Source organism: Podarcis muralis, chromosome 4 (assembly GCF_964188315.1).
Source record: "Podarcis muralis chromosome 4, rPodMur119.hap1.1, whole genome shotgun sequence".
NCBI lineage: Eukaryota > Metazoa > Chordata > Lepidosauria > Squamata > Lacertidae > Podarcis > Podarcis muralis.
In genome coordinates, this window is record NC_135658.1 from 25,715,303 (window position 1) to 25,735,803 (window position 20,501).

Here is a 20,501-nt window from a genome sequence, read left to right on the forward strand (position 1 = left end):
CAGTTGTCGCAGCGTCAGCCAATCAACACCACCCATTGACACAGCAACCAATAACATGCACAACAGCCGCAGCGGCAACCAATCAAACGTCCACCTTATTCACTACCCATGTATAAGATGACCCCAATTTTTTAGCTTGATTTTTAAGGAAAATAACATAGTCTTATACACAGAAAAGTATGGTATGTACTCAGGCTATGGGAATACCATGCTCTAAAGGCTCCTCCATGAGTCCCCTTCACTAAAACTGTGCTTTCTTTCCTTTTTTTAATGATACATTTACTTAACATGCATTTGTAATAAACTAAAATAATCATAACTGTCTTCCCAATTATACCCCAGTCTGAACTACTTGTCCCTGTCAGTGTATTTTATCATCCCTTTTGTGCTGGAGTAGCATTGATTTGGATCCACAGTTGCACTTCCACTCACGGAATATTTCTTTCCCTGAGTGCAAGGAGCACCTATTTGATCCATCTGTCTGTTTGATCCAGTCCAGCACTTTTTTGTTTTTATTTTTTTGCATTGATAAAGCTCACTCCAGCCTACTAACACTAATGAGATCATTCCATTAGTTTCAGGCAACGAAATTATCTTGAGTTCTGGTACGCTGGTTTGTGGAGGCTGTAAACTTTGTAGTTACAGCTAGAAGTTTATGAAGAAATAAGGAATTGGGAAGTATATGTGTTAAAAACATTTTAAAAGTATGAACAGAGCAAGATGAATGAGGACTCATGAATCATCCCTTTTAACATATCCGTACAATATAAGTGTGGATGGAACCAGGCATGCTCTGTCATTAACCTGAGCCGCCTTTCACATCCCGCAGTTGTCTGGTTACTTCCTTTTCTTGCCTGCCCTTTCCATGTACCCCGGTCATTCCTTCGCCCTTATTTTCCCCAAACATATATTTTTATTCTTCTCTTGCTGCCAGGTTGCACAGGGAATGTAGGAGCTCATAATAGAGGTCATCGCATGAAAATGACTCCTCCATTTCAATTCAGTACATTTTGTAGGCTTGGCATAGCAGCTTGTTTTTTACATGTAAGAGTTTTATAGTTATTTTACCATATTTTGGCAGTGCTTGGTCTCCTAACTAGCCATTATGACTACAAAGATCATTTTTCAGGAAATTATAGACTTTCAGTCTTGTCCAGGCATGCTTGTGGGAACAGGCAGATTTTACATGTTTTCAGAAGCTAATACGTTTGGGTTGCTTTCTTCTGATCTTTTGTCTCATGAAATCTTTGTTGTTTTTTGCCTGTGAAGTTGCTGTACTGATGTGGGCTTCTGTAAGCACTGCAATTCATGTCAGTTGCAAGAAATAAGCCTCCTCATGTCTTTTACTGCAATGAGTGAACCCATTTGGGCTGGAGACAGATTATAGCTTGCTTCCAGAGAACTGAAGGCAGCCTGAAAGAGGAACCAATGGTTGTTGTGTGCACAGTCATCCTAGTTTGCCACTGGTGAACAGGTTTTGCATATTTTTATAGAAACCTCTGTGAACAGCGGTAATAATAGCTAGCCTCCATCATTCACAGGGTGGCATTATGGCAATAGGATCTGCCCTTGACCAATGTTCATTATAACATGTATAGAGACCAACTGTACATATGAAGAAGTGGTCTGTACGTCTAAATATAAACATGTGTAGGTTGGACAAGACACTGCACCTCTACACACATTATAGACTCTGTTAAATATCTGATGAAGGCTAATGAACAAAAGAAAAATGTTTTTTATCTATTCGCAAAAATGTTGTATCCAACTAAGTTCTCAGAGGAGACGCAACTGAAGTTAATGGACCTAACCTAGTCACATTTGTTAATTTCAGTGGATCTACATCTACCCAAAGTATTTATATACCACCTTATACCAGCAAGACTCTGTACAAATAACAATGAATGCATAAATGAACAGAAAATGAACAATACATTAATATCCCAATAATAATAAATTGCAGCCCTAAGCCAAAGGCTTAATTAATTATTGATATGAAATGCCAGAAAGGCTTGAGTTCAGAGGTACATTTTTAACAAGTGCCAAAATATCCTCCCTTGCACATTTCAGCAATCCAAAGTCAAGTGATTCAGTAGAAAGGAGGCCACCAGAGAGAAGGCCCCCCACCCCAATTGCTGCCAATCAAGATTAGCCCAGTAAGAGGGTCTCTTCAGCAGCGCACAATGCTCTGACAGGACAGTAGGAAGCAAGGCACTCCTGCAGGCATCCTGGTTAATAATAATAATAATAATAATAATAATTTATTATTTATATCCCACCCATCTGGCTTGGTTTCCCTGGCCATTTGGTTCCAAGTTGTTCAAGACTTTATAGGTTTAAACCAAAATGTGAACTTGATCTGGTAACTTATTGGCAACCAGTACAGGTCCTTTAGGTGCAGTTCAATGTGTTTTTGATAGAACACCTCCAAGTAACCTTGCTACAGCATTCTGCACCAACTTCAGTTTATGGACCCAGCTCTGAGGAAGCCCCATATAGAGCACTTTAAGGTAGCCCTTTCTAGAGATTACGAATGCATCAGACACAATGGCTAGATTATTAAAGATTATTAAAGGTTGAGAATTAATAATAATAATAAAATAATAATAATAATAATAATAATAATAATAATAATAATAATAATAATATTTATACCCTGCCCATCTGGGCGGCTTCCAGCAAAATATTAAAATACAGTAGTGCGTCAAACACTAAAAGCTTCCCTGAACAGGGCTGCCTTCAGATGTCTTCTAAAAGTCTGGTAGTTGTTTTTCTCTTTGACATCTGGTGGGAGGGCGTTCCACAGGGCTGGTGCCACTTCCGAGAAGGCCCTCTGCCTGGTTCCCTGTAACTTGGCTTCTCACAGTGAGGGAACCACCAGAAGTCCCTCAGCGCTGGACCTCAGTGTCCGGGCGGAACGTTGGGAGTGGAGACGCTCCTTCACATAGTTGGTATACCAGCCACTAAAGCCACTTTGGCTTCCAGGAACAAATAAGAACTGAAAACTCTCAAGCTGTGTACCTGTGTAATCTAAAACATGCACATTACCCAACCCCCAAACCTGGAAACCACCCACCCACAGGAACTCAGTCTAGCCAGGATTCATTTTCAACTTATTGACCCTCACTCAACCCATTACTGAAAGCCAGTACACAGTCTATAACAGACAAATAAAGCTGGGTATCATCAGCATAATGCGGACTCTATGCTTCAAACTTCCATAGGGATCATTACCAGCAACTGCATATGAACATTAAGTAGCATGGGGGACAGTATAGTCCCCTGTGGCACCCCATAATACAAGTGGCAGGGGACTGAGGTGCAGTCACTTAATGTTCTTTGATACCAGTCTACTGGATAAGAGTCAAACCTCTGTAACACAGTGTGCCCAACTCCCATGCCACACAAACAGGCAAGGAGTATACCTTGGTCAATGATATCAAAAGCTGATGAGAGAGCCAGCAAGAGTTTACGGGGTTGAACTCCCTCTGTCCATCTCCTGGTAAAGCTCATCTAAGTGACCAAGGCCAATTCAGTCCCAAAAGCAGGCCTAAGCCTAAGCCTGTGCCTGGAGCTGAGCTGTCACCACTCTCACAAGTGGTCCAGAGTTGGAGTTTGTAAGCAGGCGTCATTGCACTACCTTTTCAAGATGGCTGCTTCCTCATTAAATGACACCTTCATAACTCCCTGGACCTACCTGGATAATACCCCCCAGCAAGTACAAATAAGCAATGAAGGATCAAGACATCAAGTTGGCTGAACAGATACAAGCACCTTATCCACAGCCTCAAGCCTCAATCAATGAAAATAATTCTACAGTGTCTGAGCAAATGGGGTATTGGACACCTCTCAATGGCCTGTCACAACTGTGGCATTGAAGTCATTACAGAGACAAACAATTTTGCCTTTGAAAGTGCCTCTGCGGATTTGTCACTCATGCCTCTGAGGTCTGTAAATCCTCACGTACCAAATCAATGTCCATTGCTTTACACCTGGAAAAGCTCTGTTGGACTACTTAACAAAGCAAAGGAAACTAAAAAGTAGACCTTTTCATTCTGCAGTAGCATGCAATGATTGTGTGTGTGTATGTGTGCGTGTGGGTAAAAGCCTCAGCGCCTAGGGCTTGCCGATCGAAAGGTCGGCGGTTCGAATCCCCGTGGCGGGGTGCGCTCCCGTCGTTGGGTCCCAGCGCCTGCCAACCTAGCAGTTCGAAAGCACTCCCGGGTGCAAGTAGATAAATAGGGACCGCTTACTAGCGGGAAGGTAAACGGCGTTTCCGTGTGCGGCTCTGGCTCGCCAGAGCAGCGATGTCACGCTGGCCACGTGACCCGGAAGTGTCTCCAGACAGCGCTGGCCCCCGGCCTCTTGAGTGAGATGGGCGCACAACCCTAGAGTCTGGCAAGACTGGCCCATACGGGCAGGGGTACCTTTACCTTTATGTGTGCGTGTGTGTGCGTGCTCTAGCACACATTCAGTCATCTTTGCAGCAAGTCCTTTGCTATTTATATTCAAGCCATCTTTCGGTCTGATTCATTGCCTGCAGCTCTCCAGTATACTAGTTTATCTATTATGAGAGAGAATGCTTTTCAAACTACTTTCACTGATCTCCTAAAAAACACTATTTTGTGTTTTAATACTGTAACATTTTAATTGACAACAACAAGAAGAGTTCACGTTTGCAGAATGGAGCTTTCCAGCTCCTTCCCTTTGCAGCCCCTTGCATGCCCTGAAAATCTGATGCTGGGGCTTGAAAGGTCTTTGGGAATGGTATGGGATGCAGGCAGATTATTGCCCCTCCCTTACATGAATTGAGGAACAACTTCAGATCTAAGCTCTGTTCCCAGCTTTAAACATTTTCAGCCCCTGTTGTTTGTGGCATGCTGAAAATAATAACCCCCTTTATTTCTGGCCACTCCCTGAATGGCCCAGATCATTAGTATTCAAAGTTGGCAAAAGGTCCTTGGATGAATTCCTTCTGAGGACATTGATCTCTATTTGCAGCTTAAGACAAAATGACTCTTGGAACATCCCAAGTATTTTAATAAGTTTCCTTAGCATGGAAAATATGTATGTTACACTCATCAGCTGTGTGGCTTATGAATCCTTCTAGTTGTTAAGTATCTGTGCATACAGGCTTTCAAAGCAAATACATTTTCTGTCTTAGATTCTTTTTCTGAACTTTTCTATGCTGTTTCTTCTTCAGGGTTAACTTTGTGGCAAAATATCTGAACATTTTAAAAATGAAACTTTTAAGTTTTAATAAATGGTGATTTATGATAAAGAAAACCTGTGGAAAACATACTGTGGCAGACTCTACTTAATATGCCAGATGTAGAAAACCTTTAGCAGATATACTGTTCTAATTGCTGAAATATTTTATTTTTCATTTATAACCATTAATTACTTAATCCAAACCAGTGATGCAATCAGTAACCTGATCCTGGAAAATCTGTGCAAACAATAAGGCTTGTTGTCTTGGATGTAGCAGCAGGCTATGGTTTGATCAACCCAAGAAGTTACCTTTTTTTTAAGCTAAGCACATGAGAGGAAGGAGAGCAGGGTTCATACTTGATACATCTGAACCATCACTAAATACTCTTTAGTTCTATGATGGTGTAAATTGGGCAAAGCTGCTAGGAGGCTTTGTCTGCTACAGTGTTGCTGTGAAAACATGTTTAAAAATTCTTATTACAGTGGTGCCTCGCAAGACGAAATTAATTTGTTCCACAAGTTTTTTCTTCTTGCGAGTTTTTCGTCTTGCGAAGCACGGTTTCCCATAGGAATGCATTGAAAATCAATCAATGCGTTCCTATGGAAACCGCCTTCAGACCAGGTCCGGGGACAGTCTGTCCCCCGACCTCTTCTGAAGGCTGGGGGGGGGGGGACAAGGGCTTTTCTTCCCACCCCCAGCATTTAAAAAAACCCCGGGACAGCGGAGACTTCTCCGCTGTCCCGGGGTGATCTTAAAATGCTGGCGGGTGGCAGCGAATCCTTCGCTGCTGCCCGCCAGCATTTTAAAAAACCCAGGGGCAGCGGAGGACTTCTCCGCTGTCCCGGGGCGATTTAAAAGCCCCCTGGAAGGCAGGCAGGGGGGAGCAAAGACTTTTGCCCCCCGCCGGCCTTCAGAAGAGGTCCAGGACCTCTTCTGAAGGCCGGAGGGGGGCAAAAGTCTTTGCTCCCCCCCGCCTGCCTTCAAAAGCCGTCCGGGATAGCGGGAAGCGCTTCCCTGCTATCCCGGACCGCTTTTAAAATGCTGGCGGTGGGGAGCAAAGCCTTTCGGCTCCCGCCGGCCTTCCTGGACCTCTTCTGAAGGCCGGAGGGGGGGAAAGGCTTTGCTCCCCACCGCCAGCATTTAAAAGAGGTCCCCGGAGATTTCCCTATGGGCTTTCTTCTTGCGAAGCAAGCCCATAGGGAAATTCATCTTGCGAAGCAACTTGCAAACGGAAAACCCTTTCGTCTTGCGGGTTTTCCGTCTTGCGAGGCATTCGTCTTGCGGGGCACCACTGTACATCAGAAAAGTAGATAAGAAAGCAAATATATATTTTCAGTTCTGCTCACTCAATAGAATTTGTGCTCAAAGGTTTGTTTCCATTGTATTTGATATTAAAGTAGTTGCTTTGTGGCTTGGCTGATTCTTCATTTATATGACAAGAATTTTCATATAAGTTGATTCCACAATAGAACATGCATTTCGTATACCACTATAGAACTGTATTTCTCATAACGTTGTTGTTATTACCCGTCTATTATTATTATTACCCGTCCTTCACCAGAAAGTCCCAGGGAAGAGTTACAGCAATATATAAAATACAGCATTAAAAACAGTTTAAAATAAATTACAGTCACAACTAGTTTGAGTCCTAATAAGTATCAAAGGCCAGAGTAAAGAGGTGTGTCTAAAGCATGTGACGAAAACTACAATGAAAGTACACCTCTTTGAGAAGGGAATTCCACAACTTAGGATCTGCCAGAAAAATTCCTTCCCCTGGGTCCCCACACCCCAGACCTCTGAGAACAGTGGAACTACCAAGAGGGTCCTACTCTGGTGAATCTTAAGAGGGTCTTTAGGGAAAGAGGTAGGCTTTCAGGTATTTGGGGACCTAAGCAATTTAGGGCTTTGAACTGGCAGCCAGTGCAGCTGTTAAAAAACAGGGGTCATATGAGTTCTAAATACAACTCAAATCAGTAATTGGACCACTATATTTTGGACTACTTGAATTTCTGAAGTAACAAGGTTAAATCCAGGAGCACCCCCAAGCTGTATGGAAAACAGTTATGTCAAAACAACTTATGTCTGGCATTACATTTATGAATAAGCTGTATTAAATGTGCTCATGTTATATTTGTTGTTGAGGATGTTGTTCCTCTAAGCAACCAAGTGCTTCTTGGATGTTCCTTGCATCTGATTTCATATAGCTAAAAAGTATTATCTTTATTTAGGCACTACAAAAGTGAATCTGGTGAAAATCCCATCAACTGCTTCCAGTCCACGAGACACTGCTTTAGCTGCTGTGATATGCAGCGCACTGGCAACTGTACTGTTAGCTCTCCTCATCCTTTGTGTTATCTATTGTAAAAGGCAATTCATGGAAAAGAAGCCAAGCTGTAAGTTTTCCATAATATATGTTTAATAATGTTGCCTTTGTTTTCTTTGCCTTTAAAACCAATAACTTTTTCACCTGAATTTTCATAATGAGCATCTTATTACACTTTGGAGCTGATTCTCAAAGCATTTCCTTCACCTTGAGTGATTACATCATAGACAATAATTGATTGAAAGGTTGTTGTGTGAATCTGATGAATATACGCCCAACCACCGCATGTCTAGATGCTTGTTAGTCTTGGCTGGCACATGGTGAACCCATTCACAAGACTAAACATGCATCAAAAAATGACCCAAACCAAAATCATGTGTGAAAGATGTTCTTTAAATTAGCAATTTCAAATAGCAGCAGGTGGACCATAATTTCCTATCAGACAACCAAAAGTAATCCATGCCTGGATTTTTCTTATAGGGGAAAAAGCAGACAAAGAACACTTCTTATTCAGCAACTTTTGATTGCTTTCAGCTCTACACTAGAATTGGGGTCTACCCTGTACTTCTGCTTGGAAAGAACTTCAGCTTTCTTCCTCTGCAAATGGTTTCTATTACACTTCTGCCAGACTAGGGCTGGGTACACGCTATACCTTTAAAGCACATTTAAAGAATTCTGGTTTAAGACTGTTAAGAGTTGCTGTGAATTGTAACTCTGTGAGGGGTAATGTACAATACTCAGAATTCTTTGAGGAGCAAAATGCGCTTTGAATGTGCTTTAAAGGTATAGTGCATACTCAACCTAGATAGTTACTTCACAATGCTTTCGAATCTTAACTGTGGACCCAAAAGCAGAGAGATCTAAATGATTCATAATGAAGTGCTTCGTCACTGAATAAATTTTGTACATGAGTGTGAAATTATGCTGGTTATGATTAGAAAAAACTGTAAACAAAACCGAGACAGTTTAACCATTTCAAATGTCTTTTCTATTCTTAAGGGTCTGTGCGATCACAGGATATTCACTATGAAGGCTCTGAGCTTTCATGTTTTGACAGACCACAACTTAATGTGTATGCTCATAGAACATGCTGCCAGTGCCAGCGGGACCCATCACAGATATGTCGTAAGTACATTCATTTTGGGTGAGGTTTATGGGGAAAGGACTAGTGCAAGCAGCAGGGACATAAGAGATAAAGAGAAAACTTAAATGATCAAATTCTGAAATTATACTCTTCATAGGAGTTTGAATCTCTGTAACCAAACATTGCTACATGGATCTTAATATTCTAACATAACAAAAACAATTGGCATTATACTTCTGAGTACAGTTCGCTGTGTAGATCCTCAGGAGCATATTTTTACCTGCCTTACATCTTAAACTTTCCTAGCAGTTACATTCTATATGAATATAGGGAATGGAAAAAAGAAAAATATTAAGACATTTCTTCTGAGGGTAGTGGAGAATGTTGTAATTTCAAACTGTATCTGGCAAAGAAATCATAATAAAATTGTAGCATATAATAGTACTACGTAAGTTACTGGCAAGCACTTTAAGAGACTGTGCATTAGATTTTCTTCTAGCAGTTAAGGATTGGAATTCAGCTTCTCTTAATTAAAGAAGAAATTGGGTCTCTGGTGTCTGATTAAAATGAAACTGAAAGTTTGCCATGTTGAGACAGCTGTTACCTTATATGCTACAAGTGGAACCTGCAGCAAAATATTGTAGCGTGTGGTTCTCCTGCACAGGTTTCCAATTACTCCATTATTTCCTCCTGTCCCCTGATTTTCAGTCCTCCCACACCAACATTCCATGCCCATCAAACATGCTTAGTCCTCATTGGACTGTTGTTATTGCTTTGCCAGTGGCAGGGCAAGGGAGTTTTTGTACTTCTGTAAACTTATAAGATATACTACATCATTTTGTTCAGGGGTATCTGGTTAGTGCTGCCACTCTAGCTATGACCTGGCTATAGTTATGCTTTACAATCATATTCCCTAAGTGTGGCTAAAGAGAACCTTTAAATAGTTGTGTACATGGCTCATGTGGTCTTTCATCTAGAAATGGCTAGGTGTCATCCTTCATGGTTGTAGATGTTGGAATTCTGCCCGGTCAGAGGAATGTGCCATAGCGTAGGCACCGGCAGATATTCCTGTTGACCTCCCCGCGTCTCCCTCTGCTGATAAGCAGGCGAGGTCTCGGCGATTCTTCTCAGATGTGTGAGAGGAACACACCGTTCTTCCTCTCTCCCCTTTGGTGTCCCCCAGGGAGGGGAAAGAAGCAGACAGAAAACTATTCACATCCTTTATTTCTGTCTCTCATATCAGTACAGAGAAACATGTCTGCACTCGACAACAGCAAGAAGAAACTCCACCCAAGTACTTCCAGTACGGGTCATATGACACACACACTGAGCTAACATCCGGTGCTCAGTACAGAATGGACTGCCCCTTTGTTTCCATGGCAACAGTCACAAACATCCTGTCTGGCTTTCCAGCCACAAGCAGCTGACTGAGCTGCTGGAGTCTTTGCTTGCTGCAGCATTGGTGCTTTATGGTAACATACTCCCCCTAAAGTATCAATGCTTGCTGCGAGCAAAGCGTCATCCAGAGAAGAAAACAAACAGTTGTTATTCTTATAACATTCCCCTGTTGTTTCAGTTCCACCCTTGGAACTACCCGCCACTGGTTTAACCAATGTACCTCTCTGGTTGTGTGACTTCGCATTACCTTGGTTAACAACTTTCTGTTGTGCCTTTGTCTCTGACTCAGACACTGCTTCAATCTGTCCTTGATCGTTTACAACAGCAACATATGCTAGGTTAGCAAACTCCTTTGAATACCTCTTGGGTGGTACACCCTTCGTTGCTCTCTCAGACCTACGTAAGAGTTGCTTCTCTTCTCTGCTTTCTGGTTCAGCCTCTGAACTCTCTGGAGAACCAGTACTAAGCTTCATCAGTGGTTCATCCTTCTCTTCTGAGGGTCTAGTCATTATTTGAGATTTCCTCTCAATGACTGTTACAACTGAGCTGTCTGAGCTATCGCTGTCATCATCAGTACTACTGAACTCAATAAGATCAAACTCACCATCATCATCATCTGAATCATTCTCTGTGGGAAAAGTGTGAACAATCACTCTCTCCTGTTCAGGAGCACTCTCTAAGAATTTTGTGAGAATCACCTGACCAGATTCAGACAAAATTACTCTATAGAGACCTTTTTCATAACCCACAAAAATGCCTCTGGCATTCTTTACTCCACTTGGAGCTTCTGTTCTCACATGAGACCCGAAAACCTTAAAATAGGCAACAGAAGGTTTTCTATTGAACAACTTCTCAAAAGGAGAACATCCCAACTCTGTTGAGACTTTTCTCAACCACACATGAAGATAGGACGCTAGCGACTCGGCCCAATATTCATGTGGTAAATGTGAACTCAGCAATTGTGCATGCATTCCCTTTTGCAATTCTTTGTTCACTTTTACACAGACACATTTCTTCCATGCTTCTTCGGAACTAGCAAGTTTGTGTCTTATCCCTTTTCCATCCAGGAACCTCTGGAAATCCTGTAACAGAAAAACTGGCTTGTCATCTGTGAAAAGACAATCAATGTTAGCATCATGCATACTTTTAACCTTGTCACAAAACTCCTGAAACTTTTCTAAAGTTTCCTGCGGTTTCTTCATCACATAAACCCAAGAATAATTAGTGTAACAATCAACACACAAAAGGTAATATTTTGCACCGCCTCTAGATGGTTCTAAAGGACCAATCACATCAGCATACACCCGCTGAAAAGCTCTGTCGACCTTCTTAGCCACCTTCTTGGTGTCCTTGTTGTTGGTCAGATCTGCAAGAGAAATTTCGTTAGAATCAAAAGTATTACATTTCATGTAATCACTTTGATCAAAAGTCAACAAATACAGTCCATCTTTCTCTTTAGCGGTAAGAAACAGTTCTCCATCTTTGTAGATCTTGCATCTTTTAGCATCATAGTACAGTTTTAGTCCTTTCTTTGCAATCTGCGAAGCACTCAGCAGACTAAATCTCAGTTCTGGAACCAGGTAAACATCGCTTATAGTCAAGTTCAGACTCTCAAGATACACAGTTCCAATTCCGGTCGCTTCCAGTTCTTGACCGTTGGCTTGTTTCACAGTGAAGCTTTGCTTCTTCAACGTCGAAAACAGTTGTCTGTGTGGGCAGAGATGCTTCGTTGCACCCGTGTCGATTATGAATGCGTTCCCAACATCTGGCGTGGTTCCTTTCGCCATCATAGCCTTTGCAGGTTTCACCTGGCACTTGTTACGGCTTTTGCCTGACGCCTCAGGCTTCGTAAAGCTGTTCTTGGCTCCTTTTGACTGTCGCGGCTTCCTACAGTTCCGTTGTAGATGCCCAGTCTGTCCACAATTGTAGCATCTGACGGCGCTCAATGCTACAGCATGCTCTCCAGTAGCATCAGCAGTGGGAAGATTTGAACTCTGTTCTTGCCTCCCTCTGTCCTTCACTTCCAGTGCAGCAAGTCTGTCGTGTTCGTTGAGGACCACCGCACACACTCTTTCCGAAGTCAGGTCTTGAGCCGGTAACGAACCAAGCTGACTGGCAACAACCTTGTAAGTCCGGTTCAGGCTGTTTATCATCATGAAGCAAAACACTTCCTCCTGTAGACGGAAATTGCGTTCCACCATCTGTTGACGCAGAAACTTCATTTCTGTCAGGTGCGCTTGAACATCTCCATCAGGCGCTAATCTCAGATTGGTCAACTTCTCAAAATACAGCAACGCTGAAGAACCGGCATCTCTCTGATGCGTTGTACGCAGCGTATCCCAAACCTCTTGCGCATATTCTAAATGCTGGATATGCACCAATTGATCATCTGAGACGCACAGAATTATAGCAGTCCTAGCCTTCACATTCTGTGACTCCCAAGCACGCGTTGGTGCTGCAGGAATGGGGTTCTCAATCACCCCAAACAGTCTCTGATTCTGCAGCAGGGCCTTCATCTTTACAGACCAAGATGAATAATTATCATTGGTCAGGAGGGGTGGAGAAGGCAAGCCTCCCCCCTTCTTAGCATCCATTTTGAGTGCTTGCCTTAACTCTGAAACACAAGCCTCTAAAATCCAATAGCTGGCTTGTTTACACTCTTGACACCTGGCAGTTCTGACTCTGGCTGCGTTGGAAAGCCCCTTCCATCAGTTCGTGAGGACCTAGTCATAACAAAACTTTGTTTTCGCCTCTCTGAGGCATAGACTGACTGTCCAGCCCTCTCAATTAACTTTCCAGTCCTCCTTCACTGAAGGACGTTGCTTAGCAACAGCGCATATCTTTCCTCGGACAGGAAACCACAAGAATCTCTGGAATGCAGGCCTCTTCTAAGTTGGAGCTGCTTTCCCACACACGCTCTCCGTGAAGCAGAGAATGAATCAATCTGCATTCACACTTTTAAGCCCTTATAAAAATCCCATACCTTGGGCATCGGCTTGGCTGTCAGCTTCTTCTGGTCAGCTTCTGGCTGCAGAGGATCAGCCTCTCACATCAGGCTTCCATGGAGCAATGGAGGACAATTCACCAGCCTCTCATGCAGATGTCCGATGAATCGCAACCATCCGAAGGCTGCCACTGTTGGAATTCTGCCCGGTCAGAGGAATGTGCCATAGCGTAGGCACCGGCAGATATTCCTGTTGACCTCCCCGCGTCTCCCTCTGCTGATAAGCAGGCGAGGTCCCGGCGATTCTTCTCAGATGTGTGAGAGGAACACACCGTTCTTCCTCTCTCCCCTTTGGTGTCCCCCAGGGAGGGGAAAGAAGCAGACAGAAAACTATTCACATCCTTTATTTCTGTCTCTCATATCAGTACAGAGAAACATGTCTGCACTCGACAACAGCAAGAAGAAACTCCACCCAAGTACTTCCAGTACGGGTCATATGACACACACACTGAGCTAACATCCGGTGCTCAGTACAGAATGGACTGCCCCTTTGTTTCCATGGCAACAGTCACAAACATCCTGTCTGGCTTTCCAGCCACAAGCAGCTGACTGAGCTGCTGGAGTCTTTGCTTGCTGCAGCATTGGTGCTTTATGGTAACAGTAGATAGAATAACACTGAATGACCTTTTAAACAGAAAATCCAATATGAAATTTTAAAATGTTAAGGTACTACTTTTAAGCACACATAGGGCTGTAACTGGCATCAAAGACCTACACATTGTCAGGGGCAGTTGTGAGCTTTGGCTTGTCATAGGTGACCAATTTTATGTAACTCATGCTAACAGTATCCTGCTCCCCCCGCCCCCACAAAAAGTGTATAGTTCTTATAAGCAGTGGCTCTGCTTGTGCATATGAATATTGTTGCACATTGTGTTCCAACACATGTTCCCAAAAGATCTTATAACTGTTAAGATAAAAGTTTTATTTATTTTTAGGACCAGTGCATTTGATTCCATCCCTGTGCTGTGATGAGACATGTAGCCTGGAACACAGCTGCCATAGCTGCCCTTTTCACTCTCGGAATACACTTCATGAAAGGTAATTCAGGACCTTTCTTTGTGTCTGCTGCTAACTATTCTGTTCTTATATCCTGTAATAAATATTAAATGAACTAAAAGAGTGAAGTGATAAACTTTGAATTGACACATGTTTGCTGCCAGCTTCGTGGAAAATTCATATTCATGGCAATATTAATATTACTTTTGCTCACTAAATAAAAACTGGTTGTGGGCCACTTTCTGTGGTGTGAATGCTAGCAAGTTAAAAGAAGTTAATTATCTGTTTCTGGGTTGGTATCCATAGACCCCTTTGAAGACCCTGAGGTGATTTCTTAGTACTTGATCCATAAAGTACTATGCATACTCATTCTAACAGGCACCTTGCTTGAAAAAAATGTTATTGCCGGTAACTGAAGTTCTAAGAGTGTTTCCAAACAATAATTTTCAGAATTGCTTGCTGACTGTTGCAGACATCTTAGCTCAATGTAGCACTTCTGTTGCAAGTCTATTACATATTTGCACCACTAAAGCTACATGATTTTGTCATGTGAGAAAATACAAATCTCTTGCTCACCTTGGTTTGCAGACATTTGCAGCCGAGAGTGCTGCATGAAACATGGTTGCATATCACAGATTCTGCCATTTTTGAACAAAATATTGCTGGGCCCCACCTGCCCTTCTTCCCCCTACCCACACTTCTGTGGAGCACACCTTCTTCCATTACATGCAACTGGGTGCCGGCCTCCCCTTCCCCTCCACCTGTTCGCAATACATTTCTGCCTGCCTCGCCTGCCCCATACCCCTACTCACCTGCTTGCCTCTCTTACCGTCTTGCCTACCTGTCTCTCCCCAGCTGCCCTGGTTCAGACGCACTTGGAAATGGCGCCAAAAGTCAGGAGGAAAGCTGGGAAAAGAGAGTGACACTTGGTGGCTGCCCAAGGGAGAGAGGGAGGTGCTAACTTGCATAAAATATTGGAGGGGGCTGCCCACCCTAAATTGGGGGAGCTGAAGGGATCAAGATCCCATAGAGCTGACACCTGTGAATCACGAGTAACATAAGAACACTAGTTCTTACTCTAGTTCTTGATTTGCAGTGTTACTTTTTGAACCTTATTAAAGTCGTCCTTTATTTCCTATGACTTCTTGCAGGAATTCTAATTCTGTTGGGGAAATGATTCCAGCATTCCTCGGTTCTCTTTCACATTCAACCTGTGGAGACCTTTCAGATGCCTGGCCTCTTATCCAAAATCCGGCTTGCTGTGATAGTATTTCTTTCTGTGAGTCATACCCTGAGCTAACGGGAGAAGATGAAAATTCTTTCAGCCTAGAGACTGAAAAAACAGCCATTGTGGATTCAGATAACGAACAGGATTTAAGGGTATTCATGTCTACAACGTCTCATTTTGGAAGCTTGACAGAATCAACTGAACTTTCCAGTAAGAGTCCTTCCAGTATCACTGCTTCATTAAACCAGTTCTTAACTGCTGAACCACTGTCAACAACAGAGCTTGACAAAACAGTTAGTGATTCTATAAACTGATGGCCAGGTAAGAACAAAACATTAGTTGTCTACCAGGTGAAGTACTATGTAGTATCAATTAAACTTTTACTAATACTATCTAGGATAGTTTGTAAATTGTCTGGTTGAAATTGGTGATCCTCTCAATGATCCTTCACTAATAATTCTGCCTCCTCTTGTATATAATTTGCATGCTTTATAAAAGCAGAATTATGCAAATTCCTAACGCTTTTAAAATCTTACTCAGATTTGCGTAGCCATTCCTATTAAAGTCTATGACCCCAGCTCCAATCACGTGTTCACAACTAAGAGCTCCCGAGGAGGGCATGGATCATTTCTGTGCATCTGAAATTGAACGCATCTCAGCTGGATGAACACTGGTTCCACGTCACTTGCATATGGATCTCCCTTGCTGTTTTAAAGTCCATATTCCTGTTTTGAATTGTTATATTGTATTATTTTTGAATAATACTTAAGCCCTTTATATCAATATTATATTTATTATAACTTTAAAAAGAATGTGACTGTCTAATACATTTGCAGGCTTATAATGTATAGGACCTGAATTTAAATAAGATAGTGAAAAGATGGCGGACTTAGGAGGGCTGCTGCAGGGATTAGGCTGATTCCTGGACAATCCCACCAGCAGGGGACAGCAGGACAGAGACGGGGTGCGGTTGTCATAAGACACTTTGAATGTCCCCAGAGGGAGCTGGGGAAGCAGTATAGACTTGCTCTGTGGGCTGAAAATATTTTTCTTCCCAATGTTTCTGATTGGAATTGACCGACTGAAAGTACTTTTCCTATTAATTAGAATATAATTAGTATACAAAAGCTTGTGTTCAGCAGTAAATAATAAAAATGACAAAGGCATCTTCTTATGACAGTGACATCTAGAATGTGGCCAGTTGTAGGTTCTGTGCATATGGCTAACCCCTGCTATCTTGCTCTCTTTTAGGAATCTAAACGACCTTTCTTGGCAGCCTTTAAACTGAATGCTTCCCAACGTGCTTCTCTTTGAATGCTTGTGGATGGAATGTGGCCTGGATCTCGATGTTACAAGGTTTCAGAAACAGCTGAACTAAATTGGCAGCATTTCAAAGCTCTCTCAGGCAGTTGCATTTGAAATACAGCAGCTGTAAGAGAAAACTTCAAGGAGCAGCTTGGTAAAAGACCAAAGGCAGATCCATGCTACTCTGTCTCTTTTCTGAACAGCAAGCTTCTGTGTCTCATTGACACAAGGAAAGTTTGGTGGACTGATCTTACTGCTAAGCAGATTATGTAAATATAAAGAGCAATAGAATTTTGTGTGTGTGTGTGTGTGTGTGTGTGTGTGTCTACTAATAGCAGGTGTTTGTTTGTCCATTTTTCTGTTGGCAAAAGGAAGCATTTAACAGGATTTTCAACAAGCTGTACTGAGTCAATACATAATAGGCCAAATATACAACAGTAAAAAGAATCTAAAAATAATAAAATGAAACTTCCTTGGGAACTTTGGGATCTGCCTGTTACGGTACAGAATGCATAAATACTTGTGTGGAGAAAACATGCTGTGAAAACTGCAAGACTATACTAAAGTGCTTTTTTCACAGCTATTTACAGTGCAGTCCTATGCATGTTTACTTAGAATTCTAAGTCCCACTGTATTCAGTGATGAATAATCCCAGATACATGTGCAGTTCTAATGTGGCAGCAACTTTGCTTGCCAAAAGATGTTAACTCCAACTCCCAGCCAGATATTTCTCCCATAATTTTTTTGCATTTCTATGATGGTGTGCTAAAACTGAGTGGGTACTTTGGCAGGAAAGCTAAATGCTTTTAAGTCCTATTGATTTCATTTGGAATGCTTTTGAGTAGTGCTGACTCTCACAATAATACCAGGAGGACTTGAAGTGTTTGCTTTTGGCTAAACTATATCCTGTATATTTTTAAAACTTTGAAACAAAGAACCGAGACTTTTGTGTTATATTTAGTGGAGAATCCTTTAGTATCATTGAAAAAATAAGGCTGTATTCCTGTATACACACCAATGTGGGAAGCAAGCCTCATTGGAAGGGACCTTGAGGATCATCTAGTCGAATCCCTTCCAACTAAGCATCCATGACAGAAGGCCATTCAATCTCTGCTTAAAAAATACGTGTTGTTTCAAGCAAATATCCAATGGAATTATACTATGTTAGAAAACTAATGTTACAAAATTCACGTTTTTTATACGATAGTGAAAACCTGCAAATAATACATATACTTTTTGCATGAAGAACCATATATGTGTGTAAACTTTGTAAATAAAATAATCCAATGTGCATTTCAGTATTCTGCAAAATGGTTAAGACTATGCGTGGAGACTACTGTTTACCTCTAAAAACTGCTTTCAAAAGGCCTGTGGTATGTGCCCCATTGTAATGAAGATCAAAAGTTTGAAGCAAGAACAGGATTTCAAAATGTGCATATTGTGTAAATGCAGTTTACAAAATGTTTGATTCAACCAAATTGGTCTTGATTATGTTGCCTATGGCAAGCAATTTTGTATATGCCAATAGAAAACATACACTGAATTTTTTATACTATTTGCTTTCAAACAAAAATGCTTTCCCAATATTCTTTTACATGCAGGAATTCAAAGGGGTGGACGAAGACTGTAAATTACAACTTTGTGTATATGTTTATATATTTTTCTATTTGTTAATAAATAGTCATTTAAATACTATTTGTATATATGTGTGTTTTCAAACATAGATCTTCACCTAAATAATTGTTATATTTTAGAAACATGTCAAACCATCTCAGTATGATTCTGCCTTCTTTTAGTCCGTTTTTATTTCTTTAGGCTATAAGACTGATCCATGCTTCCTTTGTTGCTGCTTCCAAATTTGGAGCAAAGCAAGGAGGGGAGAGGGAGATGCTTGTATCTTCTGCGTCAAGATGCACACTCTCCTTCAAATATAACAACCTATCTGTGCATATGCGCACCCACAAACTGGAAGTGACGATAGATAAGTAAGTCACTTAGTTTCCTGTGTTGCCACTTTGGGTGATCATTTGAAACAATCCTGTGTTCCCATTTCTTCAGCTTGTGGCCTTTAACTGCTTTTCTCAACTAGAAACAGAAGAGGACCTGTGTCTGCGCATAAATCATTGTCATACAAAAGCAATGCAGTTAATGAGAAAATTTTGTACTAAATAGTAACAGAACTGGTGTAATGCACAGCCTGGTCTCCTTGAGCACACATTAAAGGTAAAGGTAAAGGTACCTCTGCCCGTACGGGCCAGTCTTGACAGACTCTGGGGTTGTGCGCCCATCTCACTTAAGAGGCCAGGGGCCAGCGCTGTCCGGAGACACTTCCGGGTCACGTGGCCAGCGTGACAAAGCTGCATCTGGCGAGCCAGCGCAGCACATGGAAACGCCGTTTACTAGTAAGCGGTCCCTAAGGGACTAGTAAGCGGTCCCTATTTATCTACTTGCACCTGGGGGTGCTTTCGAACTGCTAGGTTGGCAGGCGCTGGGACCGAGCAACGGGAGCGCACCCCGCCGCGGGGATTCGAACCGCCGACCTTTCGATCGGCAAGCCCTAGGCGCTGAGGCTTTTACCCACAGCGCCACCCGCGTCCCTTGAGCACACATTACATCACTTTAAATGGAAGGCTCTGCCAGGGAGCAGGTGCACTCACCTAACTTAGGGTGTGGTAGCATGCCCACCAAACATACTGTACTAACTGAAACTGGGTATTTCTTGTCACTGAGGTGGGCCTCTCCTCTGACCACCTGCTCCCCAGCATATAGATCAGTGGCTCCTAGGCCCCTTTCTAGGTACCATTTCTGAACTCTTGGCCCATTCCTCCCTCCCCACTGTGACCAACTCAGCCATCTCTGTGGAACTCGTGACAGCAGTCTTCACAAGTCTTGCCCTAGGCGCCTTTGTTTAAACAAGTATATCCCGTGAGAAGATCTACACAGGAGTCCCAAAGTGTCTGAAGACCCTTCCTACAGTAGCATGTAGAATCATAGAATAGTAGGGTTGTAAGATGCCAATAATTTGAGGACTATTGCAGCAGATCTGCTTGCATATCATTCATAGATGCACACAGTTATGGGGCTCTTATGAAACTCTGAGCAAACAAGTACAATCCCATAATGAATTCATGCTTGCCTGTACATAACAGTAACATCAAATGGTGCCTTGCATATCTGAAACAATTCCCAAGCAACTTGTATTCAAAAGTATACTGCCTTTGAAAGAGGAGGGACAACACAACCATTGTGGCCAGTAGCCATCCATGGGCTTATCCACCATGAATTGGTCTCCTCTTTTAAAGCATCCAAGTCGATGGCCATCAGTGCCTTTAGTAGGGGCAAATTTTAGATGAGCTGTGTGAAGAAGGATATTTCATTGTCTGAGATGGGTTAAGCACAGTTAACATTTCTCCTTCGTTGTGGAACCGTTTGAGGGCTCTAACTTTGCATGCACCAAAGTCTTTACGAGCAATATCTCATGTAGATTAAATTAATCCTCTCGCCTCCTCTCTGAGCCTTATGACTAGAGGTTTAGATTACAACCTGAAGCACATTCCAATTCAGTCACTGTTTGAGGGTTTTTTATTTTTTAAGGGGGGAGAAAAAACAAAGACCCCTTATTTGAGCTAGTGCATGCCCTCTGCAAGAGAATGCGACTGGTATAACTTGCATAACAAAGGAGCACAATGTGCACACTGTGTTAGCAGGGTGCAATTTAATCCATACTTGCTTTAGGCATGAGTGTTGCTGGCACACCGTCCTTGGCCCTTGCAGCACACAGGAGCTCCTTTGATTGTGTCCTGCAAGGCAGCCCCATCTATAGAATGAAATAGAAATAGAATGAAAAGGGCTGCAGGTGGATTTGCCAGCAGTCCTGCTGTGATTCACATCAGCAGTAAATGATGGGATTAGAGGAAATGTTCCATAATAGTGTACTGACAGGGAGAGCTG

General features: G+C 42.3%; 1 protein-coding gene across 9 annotated transcripts in view; it reads left to right on the forward strand.

The window, feature by feature from the left end:
• TNFRSF19 (TNF receptor superfamily member 19) overlaps positions 1-18,245 on the forward strand; it is a 61,716-nt gene extending 43,471 nt beyond the window's left edge. For 8 of the 9 annotated variants that reach the window (XM_028726330.2, XM_028726336.2, XM_028726338.2 and 5 more), the window contains 5 exons: positions 7,441-7,605; positions 8,535-8,660; positions 13,957-14,059; positions 15,169-15,566; positions 16,497-18,245. In XM_028726330.2, coding sequence (XP_028582163.2) covers positions 7,441-7,605; positions 8,535-8,660; positions 13,957-14,059; positions 15,169-15,559 — 785 coding nt within the window. In that variant the 3' untranslated portion in view covers positions 15,560-15,566; positions 16,497-18,245. The remainder of the gene's footprint in view (positions 1-7,440; positions 7,606-8,534; positions 8,661-13,956; positions 14,060-15,168; positions 15,567-16,496) is intronic. The other variant, XM_028726335.2, reaches the window with a different exon arrangement.
• Positions 18,246-20,501: the final 2,256 nt, after the last annotated feature.